We start from the raw sequence: 18204 nt of genomic DNA, 5'->3' as shown, positions 1-18204 counted from the left end.
GAATCCACCTGTCCCATGTAAGATCTGCTATTGTTTGGGAGTGGATGAGCTTTCGTTTGGATTTACTTTAAGAGATTGCACTCTGAATGGGTCCTGGCAACAGCCCTAAACTGCAATCAGCTCTTCCATTTCACTGCCAGAGGGAGACCCATTTTGGGGTTTGTTTAAAGTGTTGCATTAGGTTATTAAGAATCAGTGCTCTCATCACTGCTACATTGTGGTTAATATAGCTGTACCGGGGGTGGTTTGGGATGATATGTAGAGTGGTTTCTTTAACGTACATTACGCATGCTTCCTACAATCAGAAGATGTCATTGTTATTGCCTCTTAGTTTTCCGTTCAGGAACAGGCAACCTGCAGGATGGGAGTTGCAGAGGCAGACTATCTGCTGGAAAGTCAGAGATTGTGTATTCCTGTTTTAGTATTCACTTTGTTAAAGGTCCTTTTGACGTCATTGCTGAGGCCATTACAAAATAATGGTAGGAGTTCCCCTAGCTGCCTTGAGATCCTCCCATTCCCAGCTCTGGGGAGGATTAGTGGTTAAGGATCTGGTGAGTGTTGTTGTATTGTCAGTGTTGTGTGAGCTGTTTTGGGAAGTCTGCCTTGTCTGATGTGTTACAATTAACAGCCATGTCTTCAGTAACCCCCCACCCCCAAATGGAGAAAGAAGGGAACACACACAATTATTTTTACAGTCTGTGCTTTTTGAAAGAATGTCCAAAGTTTCTGATGAACATGTAAGATATTATTAAAATGCTTAGATTATAAGAGACCTGTGGCAGTGATTGGATGACTTCATTCATATTTACTCTATATGGTCCCAGTGTAATACCAAATCACTTTTAGTTGCTGATGATCTGTAGCAGGATCCATAATCTGGCTTGGAATTGAGTTCTAATGTAAGATTACAAAATGCATGGAGAGGAATCGGGTATATCAATTGGGTTTAGGGGATTTTACAGGACAAAGACACTGAGAAATGTCAGAAGGGATTTACCAACTGCTAATGTTGAAATATGTTAGTCATCCATTATCTACCCCTTTTATTGCAGGCACTTAATGAAGACTAATGCAGCTGCTTTTCACATGATGTCACTAAAAGGGTTGTGTAGCTGTGGATGATCATCAGAGCAGCAGGATTTCAGCATCTCAACTTGCACTGAGACTGAAGATCTCTCCTGGGGGGAACAAAACAAAAAAAGTACAGATTTACTGATGAGAATAAATGTAGACGTTTCAAAGGATGATTCTTTTTGGCTAATTGCTCACAACTGTGTTACATTGGCCACCTCCAAGCTCTTACGTTCCAGAAGCCCATGAGCTGTCAGACTGGTGTAGGATACCTACAAGGCTAGCAGTAATGAAGTAGTGGATTCCTAATTACCAGGATTACAAACACTTCCTTGAATTTGTTCCTGTAACAAACCTGACAGCAAGGTGGACATGGCTAGTCTCATTAGCAGCTTGATCATACTATTTCTTATTTTTCAAGACAGCTGTTACAGTTTCAGGAGCCCTCTATCTGTCTTTAAGAGGTGAGTATCCCTTCCGTTCTTTAGTGACATTTATGTAAGTTTGTATGCTGCTACATTTTATTATATAAATATGTTATGTATGTCACATCACACCAAGCCAACCTGCATTTGCCCATATCCCCACGACAAGTATGATTTTCTATCCATATGTATGTGTCCGAGTGATATGAGAGCACGATCAGTATGTGGTTTTATCCTTTGCCAAGCCTTCATACGCGCATATATATATATATATATATATATATATATATATATATATATATATATATATATATATATATATATATATAATCATACAGTGATCTATATTTGATTCAAATGGGATTTAAAAATGATTTCATCATGGCATGCTGGTGTTCGAAGGATGAAGTCTGCGTGTTTATATTAATAAATGTCATAAAATCCTGAGAATATAAAAACAATGTTTACTCAGAAAATTTAGCCGCGTCTCCGTAATTGCAGTGTTAAATATTTATAGATGCGTATATATATAATTCAGTAATGTACGCAGAATATTCTATTCCATGTGTCTTTTCTCTATTGTAATTTGGTTCATGGTTTGTTTTGTATTTCAGTGCTTTGTGTTATACCAGAGACAGGCTATCTTAGGCTACCACGTCTGTTTAGAAGGTGCAGTACCTATTACCCTTAGCCACCAGCAAAGTGGCTAAAGATAATAGGAGTTTTGTGTTAGAAACAAATATTTGATGCTGATTCATTAGACTGTGTATGTTTTCATGGTATGTTATGGGCAACGCAATCTTGTAAATCTGTTCCAGCTGAGAATTTGTCACGAGTTCCATATGTCGCCGAAAACATGCAAGAATGAAAAAGTTTATGACAGTGAACATTTATCTTATTAATTAACTGTCCTCCATATTCGCCTCAATATAGCCATAAATGACATGGTTGTATCTTTATGGAAAATTAGCAACCATTTATATTTTTAATATTTGTTATTTTTATATATTTATATAATATAAAATCTCTGTAATTTAGTGTGTTTGATCAGCTCTAATATATTAACCCTATAAACCATAGTAGACTTTTTATTATACATAATATTTAGACTTTCTCTCTATTGGATTCTTATGGAGCAACTTAATGAAGTCTTATTGTTGTGAAAGAGAATTCACATATAAGACTGAAAGACTTAGCTGATTTTTTTTTTATTTTGTTATCTATTATCTAGTATGTGTAGACTGTATGATTACATCAACCATGGCATGTTTAGTTAGTCTTTCGTTTTTTGTTTTTTTTTAATTTATTTAGAAAGCCTATACAAATATTTCGGCTGAAAAGCTAGAATTGCTTTTTTCCTTTTGTGAGATTTATTTTGGAGACAACTGCAGTCAGCAGGCATTTATTTATACTCATTTTTTAATATTTATTTTTGGCTGAAAGGGCCACCATATGTTGCGTGGAATAAATCTAAACATTAAAACTTTCCTATCTTGCTTCTGCTTAGATTTAGCGTTTTCTGATTTGTACTAAAAGAAAACTGATCTCTGGGTTACTCTATATGTCTGTGATAAATGGCCCTTTCTTGTGACGGAATGGACAGCCTAAGGCCAGTTTGTTACTCGATGCTGAGTTAAAGGGCTGTGAATTAAAGGCCGGGTTTATTCTGTTGGACAGTATGCCCTCGGAATATCTGCGTCTTGATACAGCTAAAGTACAGTGTGTATGTAATTATCCCTTATGAACTCCCCTGTGCAGTAGTTATCACTTTTTACTAGGACTTTTACTTGCCGAAAGGTTATAATTAGCTTCTTTTATTATATGCTTGTGTGTATAACATTGCAAACTATTACTATTTGTGTTTTTAAATAGGAGTGTTTAAGCTCATTTAAAGTAGTAGTATGGTGAAAAAAAATAATTGCACTACAATTTACAACTGGATTTGTTTCTAAAGGTATCAGGAATCTACCAGACCTCTTTCCAATGACTGCTTGGGGACAACGCGGCCTGTTGTGTCTCCTGGCTCCTCAGACTATACTCTGGATATACGAATGCCCGGGGTAACACCAACAGAGGTAGGAGGAATCTACACATTGTATGGAACTAAAGCTGGAGGAACAACATGAAATGCATGAATGAGAAAAATAAAATAACTTGAAGGGCTGTCATATTTCAAAGGTTTTAGGGGTGTTCTTATGGTCTCCAGGGACTGCTCAGCGAAGTCTGACCACACCAGCTAGAGGGTTTACTTGAGTTTCTTTTGAGTTTCATAATAGTTGTAACCTTTAGTTCTTGAAGTGTATGTGGTTGCCTAGGCCTAAATTGTGTCGTGTTTTAGATCATTTGTGCTCATCCCCCTAGTATGAGAGAAAAAATACAAAAAAACACTATTATTGGTGTAGAATGCATTCCAAAGTAACAAGAAGAATAAGGCATTTCAATAAATCCATTGACAGTGGTTAGCAACAACAGAGATGGATGTTTAAAATGTCAACTTGGCTTGTATGAAAGCTAAGAGAGAAGATTTGATAGAAATACTGAAATGCAAAAAGGTTGCACGTATATTACTAATGGGAATAAATGCTAGGAAGCCATAGTCATAATCAACCCTAATTAGGTACTTCAGGCTTAGACGCAATGTTAGAAAATGTGTGTTCACTGACTGGGTAATGGATAAATGGAATAGCCTTTTAAAATAAGCATAAGGTTAATTACAAGAGGGCAATTTTGTGTATGTATAGGCTATCTAGAAAAAGATGGCTATCTAGCCAAGCCCCTGGCCTGACTAAGAGTTGAGGTCTTCTTCATTAGTTCTTATCTTTATAACACATTCTGTGTATCTATGGTTCCTTTCACAGGATAAGTGTCCATGTAAGGCCACGTTGTGGTGCATGGTTATCAGTTGTAAAAATAGCACATTAGTTGGCATGCATTTTTTATGTTGGCGTTGAAGTATTGATCATGCCGGGAGACCACTAGCTTGCATGAAATGTTTGATGTGTGTAGCCTATAAGAACTCCATGTCCTCTTTTCTTACTTGGGATTAAGAAGTAAGATATTTTTTAACACACATGCACTAGGATGCGTCGTTTTGGAGGAAACTTTGCGTGAAACTGGCTTAAGTGTGTCCTTCTAATAGGAAAGGCTGTGGAAGCCGGGAGGAAGAAGGCTGCTGTTGTCATGCTGCAGTAGGTGATGACTCATTGTTGCAGATGGAGATTTTTTTTTTTTTCTTTTTCAATTGAGAAAATAAACTGGATTCCATGAACGTGGGCAGAAGGGACAAAAACATAGTTTCCCTGTAGACCAGCAGCCGTACAATAGAATAATAGCAGCCCATTAGTAGGCAGCACGCCATAGAATTTTAATTGGTCCCAGTCACCCTTTCATGCTACATGGGGCAGCCAATGTATCGTACAGAGGGATTAAGGAATAGAATTCCTTTTGTAAACTAGTTCAATTCTCTAAAATCACTTTCATTTTCATTGCAGCTACAAAAACTTTACCCCTTTTTTTTTTTAATGTTCCTCGTGTTTTTATTATTATTAATTTAGGGCAACCTTTAAGTAATAACATCAAATAATTTTTTTTATATTGCGTAGTGGATTCATTTCCTACTGTGAACTCTTTGGGTGTATTCCATTTTTAAGAAACGGACTAACTCTGTAATGATGATGAACTCTTAAAATATTCCAGCTGCTTAGATGTAAACACTACTGGTTAGAATCAGGAAAGTCTTGGAGAAATTTACTTTGGTGAAATCCCTATATTATGTGGAACAATGTTTCAAATGTATTCCATATAACAACCCGGTATATTTAAATCAGAAATTGGTACCTTCACTATGTTTCTTATGCAGTGTGAGTACCATAATTTATTTCTTCTGAGATACTTGATTTGAAAGTAACAGAAAACTGGTTTGCTCAGGGAATCTTTTTAACTAAGAGGAACTTAAACTATAAAATTTAGAATTTTGGCCACTTTCCTATCTCCTTTAATCAAGATGAAATTCTTCCCAACTTGTCAACCCTTTGTTAGTCTCTCCTTAATGTACGCTATATGTGTATATCACTTGGCAGTACTTAATGTAATTATGTTTTAAGGGAATAATACCCATAATTTTAAAATTCCTTTGACTATATTTTATAGAAAAAGTAATCGGTGCAGCCACTGTATCTACCGGTTTGAGTGAAAGAAATTAGCATTTGCTAAACTAATATTTACTCACATGCAAGTTCCTAAATGTTCACGATTGCCTGGAATTATAATCAGGGAGTTAAATGCTGAATAGATTAGCCAGTCCACTGTCTAAATAGCCTGCCATTCTTAATGGTCTGAAAGAGCTGAAAGAAAGCTGAAAGAGCATGTTTTGGGTTTTTTTTTGCCTATTTCACAATCGTGATGGATTTTGTTCTAACAAAAGTAGATGTAATATAAGTACAGTAATAAGTACAGTAATTACAAAACAATAATGGAATAAAAGTTTGCTATACATTTAGTTAATGATTAAAGCATTATTAAGTTTATAAAGGTATGAAAATAAAACTTGGTCTTACTGGATCTCCTTCCAGGTACACCTCTTTAGGAGGCATGGGACCCAAATCCCTGGGTTTTTCCCCTGCTGTCCCATTTTGTTCTTGGAATGTTTTCTAGAACTGTGAGACACTCATATTTAGTCACCATAATGATCAGTATAAAATCAGTTTATACATAATTGTCTTCATTTCTTCTAAATTCCTTACTCTCTTATATGTCTAGCTATCAATAGGTCACAAAGTCGTGTAAAAAGTCTCAATTAAAGCTTGTTCCTTAGCTACTCCTCTAACCACATCCCCATTTCAAAAGTTGGGCGTAGATCCGTAACTTTCTATGGGGTGAGAGGGGCAGCTGCGTTACTCTGCGTTGCAGGCTTGAGCTACCCAACAGCAATTCTTCCGTTCTGTGCTTCTACCTGCTACCGGAAACAGATTTGATGTCAATATGAGGTGGGACCTCCACCCTTGCTCCATGTGCCAAGACCCATAGTTACGCTTCTGGTTGGATGAAATGCAAATAAAACAAAGTATAGTAATTGCAACATATTTACCATACCGATACTTAAACAACTGGGTATGCTGCCACCTCTATGATTTCACTGCTTGTGTGTTTTTTAAGAACCATATATATGACTGTTAACTATGCTTTGCTAGAATGTCTTGTCTTCGGATGTCACCACCAAGTCATTATGTCTATTGTGGAAGCATGTTTATTTTTAGAGGGCCTGAAACTGATTGGCAGTAAATTTTAGGAGCTGCCTTCAGATATCTGAGCATCACATAACAGCTTTGTTATCATGATGGCTCTTGGTGGGAAAGGTCATAAATGGGCGTTCACCTTTCTTATATTTGCCAAAAAAATTGAGGTTACACTTCTTTTATATGTGTGTAATATTCAAAATCGGTGGATACCAAGTAAAAGAATAAAGGAATGTTTTTTTTTTAATCCTATTTAAGTCTAATCAGCCTAAATTGGAGGAGAATAGTTTAAATACTTCAAATGAATATGTAATGTGTTGAATGACCCTGTTTGTTTTCACATTTCATGCCTGGATGGCTGAAATGTAGTTAAAGCAGGGCCATGTAGGTAAAATCAGAACTGTTGGCAGGTATGTAGTATAAAATTATACATTATTTGAACAGAGGAACTAAATCCTAGTGCGATATCCGGTGTCTAGGTTTTGATGTTTACACATTGGACAAATAGAACCAAGAGTGAAGAGGGTGATAGATGGAACGTGTCAAAGTATAGTGAGGGCTTCAAAGGTATGATAATTATCTCTGCGAATGAGAAGCTACATGTAAAATGTCGACTTTCCAAACATATACCATTGTAAATTGTCGCCCATGATCATTAGAAAGGTAAAGGGCAACAAAATGTGCGGTTTTTAAATTTTTTTTATTTTTTTTTATTTTACATCTGGAACTATTCATTATATCGGAATAAGGATATATAAAGCGTAGTTCTGGAACAAGATGGTAAATGTGAAGCAGTTTGCAGGAAAACTCCCTTGGTTTCTAATGGTAATTGGTAATTTAGGTATTTATGGTTCTGCTCATTTTTTAGAGAAAGATATTGTATAAATCACAGGGCTGTACACCCCACTCACCAAACATAACAGCACTATTTGTATGCCTATCCTTGACCATACCTGATAAGTGTCACAAAGCCCTTTGTCACTCTTTTTATATTACATTTAATTCTTCCACCTCTAATATTGCATTCTCTCTCTCCTCATTTTCTTTCTCCTTCTCATTCTTTGTCCCTCTGTCATTCTTTCTCCTCATTCTCTCTCTCTCTCCTCTCTCTCACTCCACTCCTCCTATGCATTAACCACCTCCAATTATTTAGTTTAGTGGGACGCATTGACTTAAATCGTTTTTGTTTTTTTTAAATTAGAACACTGCACAAATGATAAAGGAAAAGGAACGATCACCGCCCTCTTTCCAACCCCTCATTTGCAACTTATGAGTTAATGAATTGGCAAGTTACTTGCTTTTTTCCCCCAACTGGCATCAACTCGGTTCTCTTGTTATCGTACACATGCACATTATTGAAGTTGAGTTTAGTTTATTTGTGATTCTGACTTTTTTGCCAACTTGCATGCAATCACAGTTTAGTGAATAGACCCTAGTGCATTAACAATGTGCTTTTATTGACTGTTAGATATGTTGGTATCTGCTGGTATCTACACTGTTTCATCTATATTTCTTGATTAGCCATCAAATAAAAAATAAATCTGGCTCCTAGATAGATCCGGGAGCAATATTTACTTTATTCACTTGGAGATAGTATGTGAATTGAAACCAGCTTCTGCTGTTTGCTTATAATTTACATTCTTCTTAAGAGAGGCTGTCATGTTTGCTTGCTGGGCCTCCATCGCTTACAGTACACATTTAAAGGTTATTTTATTTTAGGTTTTCATTCTGTTTTTGCAATGCATTTTTCCATCATTTTAGCTGCAGCTCCTGCTGCTGCAAATGCAATGGAAATATTGACCAAGTGATGAACTTCCGAGGTTAGGCTACCCAGAATGGCTTTGTAAGGGCGGGACTAGCAACAGAGTGGGTCAGGAGTGGGAGGGGAATTGGGCAGGCAGTAGGCGTGGCTGCAAGCCATTCCCCTGCCACACTTTGGGTCAAATCCAGACAGTTCCCATGTATGAAATAACATTTGGAAATATAAATACAGTTTTGTTAAACACAAAGATTGGAGAGTATTGAATAAAAGGCATTTGCAGGATAGTTTACTTTATTTTATATTTTTGCGTTATGGAGGGCCAACCCCAGTGATCGTTTTCTGCAAAATGGCTAATCTGAGCCTGCATGATGCAGGATAATCTCACTGTGGGTTGGCCCTTCATAATGCATAATAAAGCTAGGAAGTTGAAATGCTTCAGTTTCTTGAATTCACCATATTAAATGCCTTCTTCATTGATTTAGAAGTAGCACTTTTGGTAAAGATGATAACTTTATTGGCTAACTGGTATATAATGATTTGCAAGCTTTACAGACCCCTTTCTAGGTCCCTTCTACAGGAATAGTATACATGCCTGACTCACCTGGCACTGAGACTGGCCCTGGTGCTATCATATCATACCTTATTAATCAGTATCTATAACATGCTGATTGATAACTCGATCCCATTGTTCTTTGTTGTGTATTCCTATCTTGAGTTTAAATGTCCATGTGTTTAATAGAATTTTTTGTCATTCCTTGAAATCAAACAACATAAGGCAGTAGAAACACTTATTCAATGTTAACATACAAATAGTAACACTTTAAGAAGGCAGATGCTGTATCAATCTTATGTTGCACAACAGTCTGTTTATAATTTCCTTCTGTTTTTTTAGTTCTTTTACTCTGTTGAACCATAGAGGCACTGTTGAAAATCCATGTTAGTGTTAATTTACTACTTGTTTTGTTTGTCTCACACTTGTGAGTTCAGATTATAACACTACACAATTCATTTTATATTTTAAACCTACCACTATGTTGGTCTTGTGTTGATGTGTTGTTGGCAAATGAAGAAGTCATAGGCCGCGTGCATTACCTTGGAGCGTAATAAGGTTAAAGGCTGCTAGGCAAAATAAAGCTTGACATGCTAAAGGAGGTATTCTGTAAACATTAACAGTACCAATGTGATATACAATGTGATAGAAACATTTAAATACTTAAAGGGATTTCGAGAGAGGAAAATTTTTAAAAAGAGATCGTAATCAGAAACTAGAGGTTTAGATCTAATGTATGTTTTACTTTACTGAGAGGGTGGTAGATAAGCGAAACCACCTCTCGGCAGAAGTGGTAGAGGTTAATACACTGAGAGAATTTAAACATACATGGGATAGGCTATCCTGAGTTGAGACCAAGATGAGTAAGATGAGACCAAGGGCTGATTAAGGTCTGAGTCTTCACATCATGGTCCTTGCCAACATGGGCAAAGTTTCCAAAGCATCTCCTAAATAGTAGATGGAGACATGCAGAGAAGGACTCAAAGATCTGTTTATGTGCTGCCTTACTACTAAGTATAATCTGACTTGCATGTCAGTTTTGCAATGATGTATGTCCCATAGTACTATTAAAATAATACGCTTTTGGACTAATGTTATAACTTATTTTTGTCGGCAGCAAGACTGATTTAAGCTGGAGAATAAACTACTGAAAAATGAATTGTATTTTAATCTATACAATCTAATGACACGGATCACAATTACAAAAACCAAACATACCCATATACCCTACATAATCTTAAAAATCATGTTCTTATATACCTCTCCTCCAGTTCTATTCACCTCTGGGTAAAAGCTGTGCAGTGCCAAAGCCTTAAAGTAGCTTTGGTCACGAAGTGAACAGTTAGCTTGTTGTTGTTTTTAGTAGTAACATTTAACATCTTTATTACAAGGAATAAAATGAAGTCTGCTGCCCAAGAGAAAAAAAAGCAGGTTATCGGTGGCAGGCATCTTGAATGATGGGTTTTAACGAAAGATCAGTTCTGGTTCTTGTTAAAAAAAAATAAAAAATAAAAATTACTCTTATTAAAATTAATTTGATAATAAAGATTCATTTTGTTATAGTCTTTCAGCATTTCAAAAAGAAAGTAATATATCATTATCGCACCTGCTGTTAATAATAATGTTATACTTGCTTGAAGTAACAATATACTCTTTCTTGTATCTGGTCTGAATTAAACTGGATCAATTTAGGGGCTAGTAGCATATTGCAGATCAATACATTGTTAGCCATCGCGGGGTCTCAAGGGCATAATGATCTTAACTGTATTTTAAATGAGTTGGAAATTGAAGTTTGCATTGCGCTAAAAACAAGTTATTTATTTTTCAGTCTGACACCTATCTGTGCAAGGCGTACCGGTTGCCAGTGGATGATGAATCCTATGTAGGTATGTATTATAAAAAAAGATATGTTTTAGTATTTTATATATATTATCTATATTTATATTTTAAGTGTTATTCCATCATTTGTGTTTTTCTTGCCTAAGTAAAAAATAAAATAAAATAAAAAAAAATAGATTCTAAATAACAAACCGTGTCTTAGGGCTTTATGAGTAATGGTATCTGGAGCACAGCATGCAGATGTCTGTGGCAGGCATTACCCAACACCCTATTTGTAACCTATTGGTTTTCTGTCGGTGGCCGGTTGCTTGATATTTTTTCATTGAACGGGCTGTTTGTTTACCTGACGGGTAGAGCAGTAAATCCTTTTAAAGTTTACGCTCTATGAGAAACAACCAAACTGGAAAGTGAGATCGACCATTTAATTGTCTTCTAGCAGCTGCGTTAATGTGCTGTCACAGAGTCAGCTTCTTCATACCCCATGTCTTATTGTCTGTCCGATTGCTTTTAGAACAGTATAAAATGTTCACATATACAAAATTGACCTTATTCTGTTATGTATATTTTACTGTCCTAAAGGAACCTGCTCACCTCCCGCCAGTACTAGTTACCTCTGGGTAAAAGCTGTGCAGTGGCAAAGCCTTAAAATAGCTTTTTTTTTTTTATTTATTTTTTTTTTTTTTCAGGATGCGAACGGATTTTAACTTCACTAAAAATACAAGTTTGTTTTTAGTAGTAACATTGTGTCTTACAGGAAGATCAGTTATTTGTGTTATCTGAGTAACTAACTGTTATGCTTGTTAAAAAAAGATATAATTCTTCTAAAACACAATCGGTTAAAAAAGCTTTATTCTTGGGGAATACAGCATTTCATAAAACATCATGTATATGTGATCCTGATATATATATATATACGCACACACACGCTTTCCTGATGTAATTCTGACTCGGTGAACCTCTTAAACACTGACAACATAAAGACTGTTTTTATTACAGTGGATCGCAGGGGAAATTGTTACTACGTTGCTCTTAGATTATTTGGCAAATTACTGGAATATAGAAAAAAAAATGAGAAATCCACTGACTGCGGTTAGATATGCTGCTCTTGCCTTTCCTTAGTGTGTGAATCACCAACGTTGAAATGCAATGTTTTGTAGACCCAAATAGTAGAAATGTTAAGTAGCCGGCAGGCTGAAAAGGACATCTCCTAGAGCTCTAAGTTGCCATGGTGATCGGTATTGCTAGGATAAAATGGAGATGGTTAGGGGACTGGCTCAGGGTGGTCAGAGGCATCAAATGTTAAACCATAACATTTTCCAGGTTTAAAATATTCAGGATTTGTAATCATATATTTATTATGGTTACTTATTGTAGCGCGTGCTGTTTAATTGGCAAACGGGTAGCAAAAGTAATATGATTTTAGACTTTCACAAACAAAAGATGAAGAAGGCCCTGCTCAACAAGCTTACAATCTAGAAGGAGGTGGGAGGTAAAAGCGCAGATGTCTCAGGTGGACCAGCCACACAACTTTTTCCGTGTCTCTATTTAATCTAGGGCTGCAACTAACGATTATTTTCATAATCGATTAGTTGGCCGATTATTTTTTCGATTAATCGGGTAAAAAAAAATATGCAAATTTTTCGTTTATTTTAAATAAAAACGTATAATTTACAATGGCATTTCACGATTCGCCTTCTTATTTTACTGACATAATAATTAAAGCTATATTTTAACAAGAACTCAAAAAATACCAAAAAAAGCTTTACTAGTAAATATTCATGTAAACTATTTTTGCCCAGTTATGCACATCTCACCCCCAGCTTTCCTCTCTGTCCCAGAAATGCATATCAGGAGGGGTATAAGGCATATCAGGGGACAGAGTGGCATATAGGAGGTATAAGGGGATACCTCCTATATGCCACTCTGTCCCCTGATATGCATTATACCCCTCCTGATATGCCTTATAGCCCCCTATATGCCACTGATATGCCACTTTGTCCCCTAATATGCCACTGTGCCCCCTGATATGCCTTATAGCCCCATATATGCCACAGTGCCCCGCTATGCCTTTTACCCCTATATGCCACTGAGATGCCACTGTCCCCCCCTGATATGCCTTATAGCCCCTTTATGCCACTGTCCCCCCCTGATACACCTTATAGCCCCTTTATGCCACTGTCCCCCCTGATACGCCTTATAGCCCCTTTATGCCACTGTCCCCCCCTGATACGCCTTATAGCCCCTTTATGCCACTGTGCCCCCGATATGTCTTATGCCCCCCCGATATAAGAAAAACTGACATCACTAAAATTGTTTTTTTATATTTATATTTATTAAATATAGACAAAAAAAATACACAATACAATATAAATATATATAAATATATGGACAATAAATCAAATATTATAGACATAAAAAAACCCCACAAATGCACATAATTAATAGATCCCGCAAAAATTCTACCTGCCCCACCAGGGGTTAATATATCAACAGAAGAAACACAGGGCAAATGAGCATAAAAATAAAGATAATACTTACCCAGTGCTGCTTACTTGTCCTGTTTTTCTTCTGTTGATATATTAACCCCTGGTGGGGCAGGTGGAAGTGGCAGCGAGATGAAGTAGCGAGGTTGCGCACATCGCGCACTAAAATCCAAATCCCTAGCAGGCGCTGCAGCGGGACCTGGATCCTCTCCGGCAGCCGGTAGGGGTCTGTGTGATGCGCAAAGACAGCCGCTTCTCCCCTCCGCTTCCGTTGGGGCTTCCATGATGGAAGCTGCACCGGAAGGTCACGTGACGCCGGGTTCAGTAATAGAAGCTCCGGCGGAAGTGGAGGGGAGAAGCGGAGGATGTCTGCGCGTTTTGCACAGACCCTCACCGGGTGGCAGAGAAGATCCAGGTCTCCTGCAGCTTTGCGGGGGGTCTGGATTCTACAGTTATAATCCGATCTCTATTTGAGATCGGATTATAGAAGGACGGGAGTTTTTCAGAGCGTTTGCTCTGAAAAACATAATTTTATAAATCGATAAAAATCGATTCAACTAATCGATTATGAAAATCGTTGACAACGATTTTCATAATCGATTATTATCGATTTTTATCGATTCGTTGTTGCAGCCCTAATTTAATCAGTAAACAATATTATTGGCTATAGTTACAGAATGACTGAAGAATGGGAGAAGGAGGGGTTAATGAGTTAGATGATTGGCTTCCGTGATGAAGTGCGTCTTAATAGATTTTTTGATCGACTGGAGGCTAAGGAAAGGTCTGGGGATATTTATTGTGTAAACTTCGGTTCGGAGAATTAATATGAATAATTACAAGGGATGTGGAAGTCTAGACTCTACAACTGCCAAATAATTGCAGATCTCTAGGAAGCCTCTATTTTGACTTTGTCTCAAATGCCTACCTAGGCATATGTCCAAGTTATAAGCCAGTGAATGTCGCAACATTAATCAAAATGGCATAAAACTGTATGTTAACGTTTTATATATAAAGTTTTTTCTTTTATATGTGGACCAGTATTAAACAACTGATGCCCAAAGAGCAGCTGACCCCAACACGGCTTATAGTATTATTACATTCATTTATTTACAGCTTATAGTTTTTGCTTCGCAATCACGGTACTTGATTTAGAACTATATTTGGTTTATATTGGCTCAGTTAAGGCTGGTATTAGAAGACCTGGCAGATCACTTTCCTGTCCTGATGCTACACCCCCCCCCCCCCCATCATTAACCCTCTGAGTGCCAGTTATGTAGTGGATACATATCAAGCAAATTGTGCTCAGATGGTCAATTGCGTATTTCCTACATAGCAACTTTGTATTAAGCAATCGCTAAGAATACTTCTCATTACTCCAGTGATGCTCCCAGCCACCTGTTAAACCAACAGATGACCACCTTCTACCTACCCTGGTGGAATTTTTCCATTAAAGACGGATATCTCAAATTTACTTTTAAACTCAAGGCTCGATCAGTGGAGGAGAGATCTGTGACCAATCTGCAGTTTGTCCATGGACCAGGCAGCCAAAATGATTGTATGCTACCATGCTAACCGATTAGTTTTTTTTCCTGTCTTTTTATTTTTTATTTTTTTTTATCCCAACCATTGTCACCTACAGTAAGGATATAAGAAAACTGAAATATTGTCCCCATCTCCCATAGGGACAGTTGTGCCCAGCCTCCCAAGCACTCAGAGTTAAGCAATAGCAATCGACCAATAAGCAACATTTTATAGTTAATTTAGTGTACCAGACTATAATTCTTAAAATAACCAAAGAGAAATCTACAAATCTACATTTTATGAGTGAGCAGGACTATTTCCTGTTTTGTTTCCGTCTGTTTCCCCCCCCCCCAATGGGTTTTTATATCTTGTATTACGCAGAAACAGGCCTTAAGAAAAGAAATCAACAATCCCATAACGCATACTATAAGTTCCTATGAGGAAGAGCGGACTCACTTAAATGTATGATACATTTTAGGTCTATAGTTGAAACTCAACATTACCTTAATTATAGTTTAATATAATTAAGAGGTTGCCAAGGAGATTTTCTGGTCTCTTGATTTTGGCATTGACACAGTGTGTGTGTGTGTGTGATACCTGAGTGTCCCCTTCAAATTAATATTACCTTCTGATTGCCACTTCTCACTCGTGCTATACTCCCCGCCGGCCAACACTAGCTTGTGCGAGAGTTCATGGGGTTTAATGGGAGTTTAGGGGCTCCTTTTGAATTTTAGATATTAAAAACACTGTAGCTTATGCATACAGCAAAAAAAGGGTTGAAATATCTTATGTTTCTTGAGTCATATGTATATGCTATACAAAATGCAGATTGGTATATTCAGTTTTTGGTCTGTGGTCTATGTCAAAATGAGGAAAGAGAAAGTATTTTTCTTTATCACAAGCTAAGTGTGCGCAAGCAGACTCGCCCTTAAATGTGAGTGTGAGTCCGTCTGCACACTGTAGTGTATGCTATTCAACGTAGCCATCATGAAGCAACAATTAATTTAATCCACATACAACCACACATTGCTAATCGTTGTGATTAATAATTGCTCTGTATGATTGATGGGGACATTTTTAGTGCTTTTATATCTGTTGACAGAAGATAAAATGTTTATCTAGTGTGCTGATTTTTAGGACATGACTTCAAGGAGCCGGATGAAACCTCTTTGTGTTTTTATGCCACAAGCAAATGCAGTCAGAGCTGGACATTTGGGCTTAACGAAGGCACGCAAAAGTCCTTATAATTGAGAACTTAAGCAGAAGTGACCGTACTATCACATAAAAGTAAAATCTCTAGTGAATCACATTTACAAAGCATACGCAGCACATTAATCTTGAGCATTTGCTTACAGCCGGCAGAGAGAATCATTCTGCACATGAAAAAGTGCAATATATTTTGGTTAAATGTGCAGCTTTTTAATTTAATCAATACTAATATCCCCATTGGGGTTAAAAAATGAGTAATAGGTTAATTTGTGTTCAATGGATTATTCCCCTGTGTATTAGGAAATTGCTTTTATTTAGTCCACTAGAGATTAATTCTGTATAACCAATGCAAGTACCATTTGGACATTTAATAGGCTCCTTATTTATAGCATTACTTGTCATGCCAGCACTGCTTCCCTGATTTATTTGTCTCCCTGTCCTGTTTTAGTTATCTCTTAAGCCTTAAGTTACTTTTCTATTACTCCTTAACGGAATATACCCTGGGATAATATAAAAGAATAAAGATAATAGACAGGGCTGGACTGGGACCACATATAAATTGATTACATGCTTTCTGCCTCTAATAATTTACTCAAACCCAGTAGCCTACTGGGCATTTCCACTTTGAGCCCTATGGCCTGGTCTAATAACAAGTCACACAGTGGGGGGGCTAGATAATTATTCCAGTTACCCCTAGAGTGACAATCGGTTATGATTCATCTGTGTAGATGGTGCAAGTATATGTTTTATTAGTGGGTATTGTGGGGTCAAAATGATGTGTTCTGCCCCAGTTAGCATCCTTAAAGAATATGTATCCAAAACCTATGATGTATAGATTTGCACTACACATATAAACTAGCATAATAGTGTTTACAGATGAAATCATGGAAATATGTATCCCGTCTTATTTTTATATTTGGGAGTCGGATATTAAATTCATGTTCTCTGGATGTCTGTGACTGTTTCTCCCCATCGGGGTTCTTCTTGTAATGTGTGTATGTTGGTTGAAATGTATTGCATTTTTAGAATGATTCCCACAGTATTTATGCAAAAGATTCAGTCTGCACAGATACCTTGTTATGCTAATGAGTGAACCAGTTGGTAATTAATTATGCCATACAGGTATTAATATGCTAAATTGTATTTGTTGGCAAAAACATGATGGTTCGTTATTGCTCTGTTTGAGACAAATCTTGCATTTGAGACAAATATGCAGTGAAAACATATTGATAGCCCAAGGGTGTCCAGTTGACACTCAGAAGGATTGAACCTGACAGAAAGCTACTCAGCCAAGAAATCTGTCTGTCATCTTCATCCATTGCTTTCACTCACTTGGCTGACCAGTAAACAAATGTCTCTCTTTCTCCATGGTTACTGATTGAATCTGCAACACGCCGCAACCTGCTTGGGGAATAGGCTTACAGATCCATCTGAACACTATTAAACTTAAAAAAAAAAAATGCTACTACATGTCAAGGGGCAGCGATGATAAGCAAGTTAGGGCAAAGTCACACATCTTTATGTTCGGGAATAAGAAGAGCTAACCTGATGGCTCAGTAGGATTAAGCAGTATATGCCACCCCACAAAGCCCCTTGTGCTACCTGTACGTGTGGATATATGATGTAATTTGCCTTTTTGGGGTGTGAGAATTCTTATACTGTGCAAGATTGGTTGGAAGGTCCCAAGTGCATCTGTTTAATGACTGATGATCAATTATGGTACACACAGAGTACACACAGAGTACACACAGAGTACACACAGAGTACACACAGAGTACACACAGAGTACACACAGAGTACACACAGAGTACACACAGAGTACACAACCTAAAAAGCATAAAAGGCATACACATTCACAGTCGGGTTGCTGCTTGAATAATATGTACACAAAACAAAGCAAGAATTCAGTGCATGCCCAGGGAATACCATTCTAAATAATAAAAAAAAAAAAAAGGCATTAATATTGGGGACTTCAGTTCCTTGGTAAGCAACATAACCGTGAAAGATTAGACAGGGCATGGAGTACTTTGACGTAGTTGCGGGTTAAGCAATATTTGGTTGTATAGTGTGATGGAATCACCAATGTTTTTAGAATGTATTCACTGGATAT

At 37.1% G+C, this 18204-nt stretch overlaps 1 protein-coding gene across 1 annotated transcript in view; it reads left to right on the top strand.

Moving 5' to 3' along the window:
• The first annotated feature begins 1443 nt into the window (after positions 1–1443).
• Positions 1444–18204, top strand: part of LOC149302995 (peptidyl-glycine alpha-amidating monooxygenase B-like) — an 88478-nt gene continuing 71717 nt past the window's right edge. Inside the window, exons 1-3 of the mRNA XM_089481691.1 lie at positions 1444–1535; positions 3451–3571; positions 10871–10928. Coding sequence (XP_089337817.1) covers positions 1444–1535; positions 3451–3571; positions 10871–10928 — 271 coding nt within the window. The remainder of the gene's footprint in view (positions 1536–3450; positions 3572–10870; positions 10929–18204) is intronic.

This window comes from Sceloporus occidentalis, unplaced genomic scaffold (genome assembly GCF_023333645.1).
Source record: "Sceloporus occidentalis isolate IW3139 unplaced genomic scaffold, rSceOcc1.0.p SCAF_16, whole genome shotgun sequence".
In the NCBI taxonomy this organism is placed as follows: Eukaryota; Metazoa; Chordata; class Lepidosauria; order Squamata; family Phrynosomatidae; genus Sceloporus; species Sceloporus occidentalis.
This window is presented reverse-complemented; position numbering and strand designations above follow the sequence as displayed.